Here is an 11134-nt window from a genome sequence, read left to right as displayed (position 1 = left end):
TATATATATATATATATATATATATATATATATATATATATATATATATATACTTGTAAAGGTTCTAGGAACCACTAGTAAACCTGCAGATTGAGAGCGAGGTGCTCTGTTGGGAACATTAGGAACAATCAGCCACGTCCGTCGTTGTGAAAAAGTTCCCATCAGATCCTCCATCCAAGTCTCCTTCCCCCATCATTAAGCCCACAGCCTGCCACCCATTCTTTCCACGACTAAACCGCCAGCGTGGTCCACGCCCGTGATCTGCGTGTCGTTCATGCACCATAACAGGAATACGAAAAAGAAAACTAATTATACGGTTGGTGTAGAAATGTTATAGCATTTTAGCCTACTTGATATTTCTAAATGTGGTGAGTAGCAGACCTCTTAGCGGTGCGCCTCTACATTACGGTGAAATTGGAATATTTATGTGTTGAATCATGAATTAGTGGCATTAGTTCAAATGCTGTGTAAAAAAGGGATAAAAACTTAACACAGGTGTGAATAAACGCTTGACAGATATATATTTTGTTATTTATTAAAATTTAATAGCTTTAAAACTGAGCGTACAGCTTTTAATGACATTTTAAAACGAAATTGAAGATGAGCACTTTTTAATCCGACTGTCCTTGAACGCACCGTCCGACCCAGGGGGCGTGGCTGACCGGCTTTCTCTGAAGCTCAGACACAATGAGCCGTCAGACGGAGAGGGGCGCGCGCGCTGGGCCCGGGCTGTTAGCATGATTTTACAGCTTTATTCTTCTAATTGTGCCTTGATTTGGTTTTATTAGCGTGTTTTTAAACTTCTGACGCATCGAAGGATCCAAACGACATCCGCCGTAAAGCAGGTTGGCCCCCGACTTTGAGGAGGAGGAGGTCAGGATTGGATCAACGTCACAGTTCGTCCGACATAGCGAGACTTTTCCAAAGAAAAAGCCAAAGCGGAGGAGGAACCATGTCGCTGCCCGCTTCGTCTGATTACTTCGCCGCCGAGTGTCTGGTGTCGATCTCCAGCGGTCCGGTCCTGCACAGACCCACCCCGGTGGCCCCGGCCAGCCTGCCCGCCCCGGTGGGCCTTCACCCCGGGGAGCCCGACGGCTCCAGCGAGGACCGGGAAGTTCGAGAGACTTTAAGGCTGGAGGGCTCCAACATCATCACGGTGGCGGGGATCCTCACCGACCTGCACAGCAAGTTCCGCCCGATGTCGGCCTACTCGGAGAGCAGCAACTCCTCGTGCGGTGGGGAGAGCGGCTACACCACGTTGTCCGACCCCACCACCCCGACCATGACTCCCTCAGCGACGCCCATCCCCGGACAGCAGCAGCGGGGCGCCGGGCCTCCGCGCTCCCCCGTCAAGCGGCACCAGTGCACCTTTGACGGATGCGACAGAGTTTACGGGAAATCATCGCACCTGAAGGCGCACATCCGGACGCACACAGGTAGGCACGAGCCGCCGGTTACATCAGGCTGCCTGCCTCCATTGTTCCCCCGGCTAACAGACAGACAAACAGCCGCGCGAGCCGAACTTTTATTAGCGTGACTCCATGTTTGATTCATTTATCGGGTTTGTTCGATAAACGGAATCAAACAAAGAAAGACGAGAATAAAAAGGAGAAAAAGTGACAAAGAAGGAAAGTAACAAAAGAACAGGGCTGGACGTTAAAAGCTGTGACGAAACTTTTCCTCCCCGCGTGATTTGCATATGAAATGAACGTAAGATGAAACCTGAACGTCAGGGACACGGAGTTCACCAGCAGACACGTTTCTGGCAGCAAGTGCGGGATGGGGGCGGCTCACCATCATTCACCATTATTCACCATGGTTCACCACCAACGCTCTGCTGTAACTCAATTATTCATCCCACCATCAGCTGCACGCGCTCCCTCATGGACACTGATAGATGATCTATTCATTTTACATCTACTGCGTTAAAACTGAACATAAGAGGCGGTTCTGGCATGAACGGGGCCCTGGGCAAGCCCCCCGCCCCCCCACATAACCACATCCAAACAGACACTCCTCTGACTGGAGGATTAGGGGCAGGCTACAGATTATTTTTTTAGTTCCAGAATAAAGTTTCATTATTGCGAAAACGAATTAGTATTATTAAAATAATAAATTCATAATATTCAGAGAACATGGTGGTAACGTTACGAGAATAAAGCAGTAATATTACCTGAATAAAGTGGTAATTTTACGTGAATAAAGTGGTAAAATCATGAGAATAAAGTGGTAACGTTAAAAGAATAAAGTGTAATATATTTCATATTTAAATTACTTTCAGAAGTTTGTATTCTGAATAAGAGCGGACTTTTCCTTTAAAAATCAAATATGTATTTAAACCAAGTTAGAGGATGTAGGTACAAAAAACAAATTTTAGCTTTTTAAAGTCTGAAATATTAAAAATTATCTCAGTTCACTGACATAAAGTTATGTAACAAAGAAACAAGAAAGTGCTTGATTAAAAGAAATTTTATAAAATGGAAATTTAAAAGCCAAAATGAATGAATCTTATAAACATCTTTCCTAGATAAACATTTAAAAAGGTATTTCCCTTTTTTGTTTTTTATCACTTTGCATTTTTAAATGTTGTAATTTCATTATTTCGCCCTTCATATTGACCCAAAAACAGCTTTATTAACCGTTCAGCCAAAGTTTATAAGCAGGTTAGTAACGGCTTATTAACGATGTGGCGCTAAAGCTAAAGGGAAGCCACCAGTGATGGGTGCGGTAGCACCAACGCGTGGGTGGAGGCGTGGAGCGCATAGAGCTAATCGCTGCATCGCTGCATGTGGCGTTTTACAGAAAGTCATGTGACCGATCCTGGAGTTGTTTCTAACCTTGAAATCCCACCTCCTCCGTCCCGCTGCGCTGCAGACCGCCTGCTCCAAGCAGAGCCGCCGCTGCTCCTCCCGTCCTGCTCCGCTCCGACCTCCTCGGAGCTCGAGGAGAGCAGGCGCTACATTATCATTACATTGATGGGAGCAAAACATGCAGGAATGAACGATTAGTTTAATACGACATATTCAAAAAATCAGCATCCAGCAGATGTTCGGTTTCTGCCCAAATATTTACTTTTTGTTGTGGATTTTTTTACTTAAAAAATAGTTTTTAATGAACTGTTTGTTCTCTGCTTCCAAACGCAGCATCTCTTCATCCAGGCCTGCGATAAGAAGTTTATTTTTACTGGATTAGATTAAATTATTTTAATCCTCTCGGTATAAAATCAATAATCTGATTTAGATGAGAAATCTGCTTCCTGGTTTGTTGAAGCACCAAAACTTTGCATCCAATCATTAATTAAACTGAGTTTTCAGGAATATCTAAGAATTATGCTGTAATTTGTAATTACCGATCCGTCGTCACTATATTTTTATTTGAAAAACCGGATCTTCTCGATGTTGTTTTTCCTGTTTGCTGTGATTGGAATCGCGGATCTCCGGCGTACATGTTTAAAACGTGTCTGTTAACATGATGCTAAAAAATGTTTAGCATTAAAATGATCCAGAATTTCTGTGTCTAAAAGGAATAGGAACGTTTCAGCCGTTGCATTTTTATTTTTCTCGTCTCACACTTTTCCTCTCAGTTATCAATCAACTTATCCAAATTTTGTTTTAAAATTACGATTTAAAATCCTAATCCACCAGCATCCTCAGTAATATTTCCCCTAAATGTTCACCTTATATGTTTATAGTTTAAATTTAAACATAGATATGAAATAATAGAATATAACCTCCAATAACTGCAATGCTATCATTGTTCCAGGTCATCAGATCCGTTCAGTTTATTCTGTCCAATCAGCTGCCTGTAGTGTCTTTAAATGTCCAGCAGGGGTCAGTAGAGACGCCTCATTAACCATCATTAGAATCCATGAAGTTTAAAGAGAGTAATGCAATAAAAAAAAGGAATAGGAAAAAATAAATGACCTTTTTAAATTTTTAATAAGGAAACGTATGTATGAGCGGATTTAGGAATTATGGTTTGTTAAACACCATTTACACATTTGATTCAAAAATACATTTTTAAATGTTATAATATAGTTTCAATTCCTCTTTGATATTATATATAGGGCTGCAACTAACGATCATTTTCCAAATCAATTAATCTCTTGATTATTTTTTCGACTTTGAGCCAAAGGTTCCTTAAAGGACATTTTAGTGAAATTAAAAGTTTCCCACCTGAGTTAATTTTTAACAATCTGCTCTCAGCAGGTCGCTCTGTCAGGTTTTACCGTCTCTATACTCCAGTTAACGATTAATCAATTACTAAATTAGTTCACTATTTTAATAATCAAGTCCAGTTAATTGATTCAGCACTAATTACATATCAAATCTGCAATTACAAAACTTTTTTTTTTTTAAACAGGATTATTTTAATCGATTTAAAATAGGGAAGCCATTTTTTGCCCGATAGACGTTTAAAACCATTTTGCAGTGATTCTGTTGAGCTAAATGGCAAAGTGGTAAATATTTTGGTGCTTTTGTTATTGAATAGTTTATAACTTATTGAAATGCATTGAGTGGAAGTTTTTTAAATTAGATTTGGTACCAAAAGAACTCAGATTTTAATATTCAGCATAACTTCAGTATTTTGGATTTTAGGCTTCGCTTCCTAATTTTTTACTTTTTTGGCCAAAAATTGTCATTTTCTGGTGTATTCCTAATTTAAAATGTTAAATCTAAAATCATATTTCTTTTCCACTGACTCTCATGGTCCTCCATATTATGGGAGGTTGTAATAAATAGATTATCTGTACTTTTTCTCTTTTGAATTAACAGAAATCTTTGACACAAAATGACGTCTTTGGCTGCAACTAACGGATATTTTTCAAATCTATTAATCTGTTGGTTATTTTATGATTGATCGATTAATAATCCGACAGCCAAAGGTTCCTCTAAGAAGATTTTTAGCTAAATTAAACCAGCTGAAGCTAAAACTTTTCCACTGGAGGAGTTCTGGATAAAGCAGATTGACAGATGAAAAAGATTTTTTTTTATCTTAAATGCCAAAATGTTTATATATTCGTTTACAATCTTGATATAATTGCTGCTCTGAGTGAGTCGCTCTGTCAGCTAAAGGCACGTTTTACCATCTCTAAACTCCATTAACGATTATTTCAATAATGGATCAATCTGATTAATTGATTCAGCCCTAATTACATATCAAATCTGCAATTAATTGACCTTTTTTTTTTTTCAAAGGATTATTTTAATCGATTTAAAATAGGAATGCCATTTTTGGCCGGATAGACATTTAACACAGAAAAAAAAACACGACTGAAACTTTGTGAAAAAGGCCGATCGAGCACTAGGAGAAACGATTACAATCAAACATCGCAGCCAGAACGCAAAAACAGAGTCCAGATTTCTGCGTTTGCATGTTTTTGACGCCCTTAACGCCTTCGGTGTGAACACAGCATTAAGGCCAGTTTATGCTTCTGACTCGTTGCCTCTGAAACCGTCAAATCTGTCTCTGTGCGCGACCACGCCCCCCGTGTAGATGCTCTGCAACCGTCGTCGCGCACCTCAAAAAAATCCTGACCACACATCGCAGAAGTACGCAGACAAAAAGCAGCCGTTGGTTCTTGCTTTGCCTTTCCGGCTGTCTGTGTGGTCGTTCTTCTCGGTTCGGTGCCGGGGCGCGCCATTTTTAAAATCGAGGAACAATAGAAAACTGTGATAAAAGGTTAATCGAGGAGTTTCGCTCCATTAACAGAACTTGTTCCTCCTCCACGTCTAGCATCTCTAGATCTATCTCCGTCAGCGTGATATCTTCCAGACGTGCCATTGTTGTTTTGGAAGATAAACACTCCCGCCGGGCGCCATCAAAGTTCTCGTGACCATCCGTCGAAGCTCTCTAATAGGCTCCTCCTACGCTTTGGCGGGAAGCTGCTGAGCTTCCGTGGAAATTCCAGACCGACGGTGCAGAAGCGTAGCAGCTAAACTGGTTCGCGACCAAAACCAAGCGACATTTGATGTGTGTGGCTGCAGAAGTCTAATCTGCCCTTTATTCATTGTAAACTGGCGCCACCTGCTGGTAGTCATTTATCACGCATCTCACCACACCTGTCCCTGTTGGCATCAGATATTTTGTTGGTGGTTTTTCAGCTCTTAATCTTTCCTCCATTGAGGAAATGCTGACGGCGCTCTGCTCCGTCTGCAGGCATCATGAATAAAACCAAAACATGGAGGAGGATGAGCCGACAGGGCGCCGCAGATAAACCAGGAAGCCTTTGCTTTAAACCAGAGACGCTGGCTTGGAATTATGAAAACTTACATTTATTAATCTATGTTGAAAAATGTAGAGATGGAGCTATTTGCGCCTGTTCTTTTATTGTAAATATACATTCTGTATATTGGGTGAGGCCTTCAGCTGGTCTGTGGATTAGGATTACAGTCAGTATCTGGGAGCAGAGATTGCTGGGAACGCCCACAGAGGGACGGCGTCTATCTGCGACACGGTCGGGCCTTTGTGGTCCTGGAAACGGCAGCAGAGAGCATCCTGACGGGCGTTGACTCAGGAGATTAAAGATGGCAGAATGTGCAGAGAAAGGCCAGTCACGGGGGTCCTAATCCCAGATGGGGCCTGTCATCTTTAATCCCAGCTTGCTTTTAGGATGCAGAGAGATTTTCCACTAATTTTCCTCCGTACAATACATGATTGTACGGGAACAAAGACGACATGCAGAACCCTGCATCGTTGGACCCAGAGGGAGATTAATACGTTAGTCCTAATCCAGATTCAGCGCTGAGCCTTTAAAGGGCCAGTTAGAAATGCAAACTGGGGCCGTTAGAGATGAAAGGGAGAAAACAGAGAAATGTTAAATAGAGATGAAACAGTTAATTGGATTAATTGATTATTAAAATAATAATTATCTGGAGTTTAGAGACTATAAAACCTGACAGTGACTCACTTAGAGCAGAAACTGTAAGAAAATATCAATATTTTACATTTAAGATTAAAATGTTTTTATTTCGTCTGTCAGTCTGCTCCATCCAGATGGAAAAGTTTAGTTTCAGCTGGTTTAATATTCCCGAAAGAACCTTTGGCTGTCAGATTATCAATAATCCAGAGATGAATCTATTTGTAAAATAATGATTAATTGCATTTAATTAATAAATGATTAATGGAGTTAATTCTGTCTATAAAGCTCTTCCTTCCCGTCTGACTGATGTTTGTGCTCCGCTGCAGGCGAGCGGCCATTCCCCTGCACCTGGCCCAAATGCGAGAAGAAGTTCGCCCGCTCCGACGAGCTGGCCCGCCACACCCGCACCCACACCGGGGAGAAGCGCTTCCTGTGCCCGCTGTGCGACAAGCGCTTCATGCGCAGCGACCACCTGATCAAGCACGCCCGCCGCCACCCAAACTTCCAGCCCTCCATGCTGGCCCGCTGCAAGGCCCCGCCCGCTTCGTCCCGCCAAGCCGCCCACACCTAAGGAGGCGTCGGAGCGAAACTGGTTTCCTGTTAATCCCACAGGTGCAGAGCTGGATGTCAGAGGCTCTCTGTCTCACACAGATGTTCTTCTGCTTCCTCTGAACGCAGCCTCCAGCAATCTCCTAGAAGAAATCTCCCCGTTTCAGTTTCTCCTTTCCTAAAATCAACCCTACTGCTGCACATGCCTGTAAAGTTTACAAACTCAGATCGGACGGAGCCTTCAGGGTGGATGAGGCGTTATTCACCACAGAGACGGATGGTTAAACCGCCCCCCCCCACCCTGACGCTTAAACAGCTGAAAAGAGTCGATGAAATCCACACATACCAAAAAAACATTCCCGATCCCGCAGCAGGATGTGATGCGATCACATCCATGATTTCCAGGCTTTGGTTTGTTTTTAACCAAATGACTCTGAATACCTCACAGTTCAAACGGATCCGCGGCGCCGCGAATCGCTTTGTGTCCCGATTCTTCTTCCTCTTTGACTGCGACAAGAACAGTGGAGTAAAACTTAAGCCATAAAAGACTCCGAACAAACTCAACCTCTCAGATTTCAAGTGGCAGGGATTTTTCTTCACCTTTTATGATTTATGTAAGAAAAACAAAAGCTGTTAATTCCTCCTCATTCATCCTTACGACGACGTAGCTAGGATTAATCTTTGCTTTAGCCGTGTTTTTGTTTTTAGATGTGAACCATTCATGTTTCTCCATCATCATAACCCGACGTTTTCATATCAGATCTGATTTTTAACGGAAAGCTGAACAAACCTCCCAGTAGATGAGCAGTTTGCACACCACTCTGAAGGCTAGATGAATTACCTGCACATAATACGCTGCAGTATTATGTCTAATAATGATGCAAATGTATATAAGCTTTAAGCTTTTACTGTAGAGTAAGTGGTAATGCTACTAGCAGCAGAAATGATACACGTAATGCATTGTAGTCCTTATATTAGGGGTAACGTTATGCTCGATAGGATGGCTTTGCCAGTGAGAGGTGGAGTGTGTGTGTGTGTGTTTTCTTTTTAAAGGATAGTGATTGAAGTTGTAAGGCTGTTGTGCAACAGTGTGTAAAGTTTGGACTTTTCTAGCAGAGGGTGGATGTGCTTTTAGCTCGGCTGCCTTCAGGGGAAAACCTCGCCATTGTCTGAGTTGTGGGAACAGAACGTGTCCGACCGCCTGGGATCAGGCAGAAAGATCTGGTGCAACACTTTTTGTTGATTTGGGGAATCCAGAGTTGCTTTTTGGGGCGTTTTGGATCATCAGAGCTGAAGAGGATGTTGAATAAAGCGACAGCGGCCTTTATTAGCCTAAAAAATCTAACTGGTTTGGACAGATGCTGCTCACTTTCAGCTGTTTTCATCCTCCTCGGGATTAAACAGGGTCTGTAACTATGACCCACTGTCAGGTTTCTGTGGCTCCAGATTATCTGGTCAGGGATTCTAAATGGACATATTTCCACCAAAGGAAAGGGGTCCAAACATGACGTTATGTCAAAATGCAAGCATAAACTCCAATTCCCTGCTAGCAGAAAAAGTAATATGTTGCATAAATCCTTCCAAACCTTTCAAAATATTAAAAAAATTCATTTGTAATAGGCTTTTTTTCCCCACAAAAAAAAAGTTAAATTTTAATAAGGTACCAAAGGTTTTGAAATAATTGTAAAAACATTTGTTTCAATGTTACCTATGATGTTTAAAAAGCACATTTTCACTCTGAGGTCTCATCAGGGGGCGACGTTGAGCTGGTAAAAAAAGCGGAAAAAGAAAAGTTAGGTGTTTTTTTTTTTTCTTATTGTCCCGAAAAAAATGGTAAAGTGAACGATTAGTGAGTCAGTTTATTCTCTGGAGTCGTCTGTGTGGGTGGAGCTTATTTAGCTCCTATTTCAGGACCTTCCTGCTTCTGGTAAGGAAAGGGACGGATATTATCTGTCAACCAGCAACAGGTTGGGGAGGTGCTGCCCTGTTATGTAGTCTATAGAGGTTAAATATGCTCTCTAGAAACGTGCTTCTATCTAAAACGTCTTTATTATGCTAAAATCTCAGTGGAGTGAAACTCCAAATCGATGAACCTCAGTCGTCCATCATTTTTAAGCCCAGGCGTGATTTTCCTCGCTCACATTACTTTCATGTTAGCTAACACAGAGATGTTGGAAAGCCTTAACCATCGTCATAGCAACCCATCCATCGCTGCATCATCATCGTCATAACGGCGGATATTCCTCCTGAAAACGCAAAATGAGGCACTTTTTGTTTGTTTTCCCTGAAAGGTGCGCATGGCGGCGCTGTTACTGAGTCTCTACATGCAAACACTGTGGAAACGTTAATAATCTTCATAACGGATCATTTGTGTAAAAGTTTGTTTTAAAAGTGAACGGGAAGGTCGCGGCTTTTAGGCGTCCTTTGGGTTCATCCTTTAGTTTGCTTCAGACGTCCACGCCGTCTCCTGTGGACGCCATCTCCTGTGGACGCCATCTCCTGTGGACACCATCTCCTGCTGTTCCTTCCATCCTCTGACTATTCAAGATGTCTTCCTTTCACGAGGACTTATTTTCACAAACGGCAGCCGTTCACCATCGGTTCAGTGGGAGTCCATTGAAGTAAAACGTTTTTATACTCGTTTTTTTTTTTTGCCGACATGTGGGTTCGCTGCTGGCAGTAACCCTGGAACACATGGACTCTGTAACTAAGGAACAAACACAACCTACTTCTGCTTTCTGGGTGGAAACCCGTCCCCCTACCTTCAGGGGGGGGAGGGGGGACCAGCCGACTCTCACAGCTATAAAATCACAAGAACATACCTCACAGTTTTTACTTAGTTTTTGCAGCATCTCTGCAGATTTCCTGCACGCTTTTCTTTCCAGGACGCCGTTTAGCTTTTGGCGTCTGCAGTGCGATCCCATCGGCGGGGGTCTCTGGGTCTGTATGCAACGCCATGACATCAGCCGACCTGCTCTCAGCTGCTTGTTTTGGGGATTTTTATTTTATTTTTTGTAATAAAGGGTTTAACCAAACTACTGGTTACCATAGTGACCAAAATGGGGCATTGCTGGAAACCCAGTCAGTTCTCAGATGATGTCGATGGAAAATGTCCATCTGTTCATGTTACAGGATGCGGAGTTCTGTCAGCTCAGCATACGCCTGCTAACCCTAACCCAGGGCTTCAGATTGGCTTTCAAAAAAACAAGATCCGGCAGAATTAATAAATATTTCTGTGTAATCTGGAAATAATTTCAGTCGTTCATCATGTACTGTAAAAATAAAAACATGCGGCTCATATTAAACTAAAAAAGAATAAATCTCATATCCTTTCAGCTCAGTAGTAGAATCCTTTCCCTATAAATATTTCTGTAATTATTCCAATTATTCTTTAATAAGATCCTCATCAAACAAACATTCAATGTTTTTTTAAAGCTAATGTATCCAGTGAACGTAGTGAAGGACTTTTTGTTGCTTTATGCGTTAAACTACGACAAAAATCCAACGAAGTTGGCTTTAAGGAGCGCCCAGCGGTCTGCAACCTTTCAGAGTCCCACCAATTAAAAGTTATTTTAAGCTCTAACGTAGATTTATACTTTTCAGAAAAAAACACCTATTTGTGGTTTTTTATTTAATCTCTTAATAGGAAATCAGTTTCCATCTTAAACAACCAATAATCTACATATTTTTAGTTTTTTCAAATAATATTAAAACACATAAATT

General features: G+C 41.8%; 1 protein-coding gene across 1 annotated transcript; it reads left to right on the top strand.

Moving 5' to 3' along the window:
• Positions 1-664: 664 nt before the first annotated feature.
• Positions 665-8035, top strand: LOC107104569 (Krueppel-like factor 9). Its single transcript, XM_015404588.1, has 2 exons — positions 665-1436; positions 7189-8035. Exons 1-2 carry the CDS (start codon positions 953-955, stop codon positions 7431-7433), a joined length of 729 nt encoding a protein of 242 aa, XP_015260074.1. The 5' UTR covers positions 665-952; the 3' UTR covers positions 7434-8035.
• Positions 8036-11134: the final 3099 nt, after the last annotated feature.

Source organism: Cyprinodon variegatus, unplaced genomic scaffold (assembly GCF_000732505.1).
Source record: "Cyprinodon variegatus isolate N-32 unplaced genomic scaffold, C_variegatus-1.0 Scaffold1795, whole genome shotgun sequence".
Taxonomy (NCBI): Eukaryota; Metazoa; Chordata; class Actinopteri; order Cyprinodontiformes; family Cyprinodontidae; genus Cyprinodon; species Cyprinodon variegatus.
The sequence above is the reverse complement of the archived record's forward strand: the minus strand, read 5'-3'. Positions and strand labels throughout refer to the sequence as shown.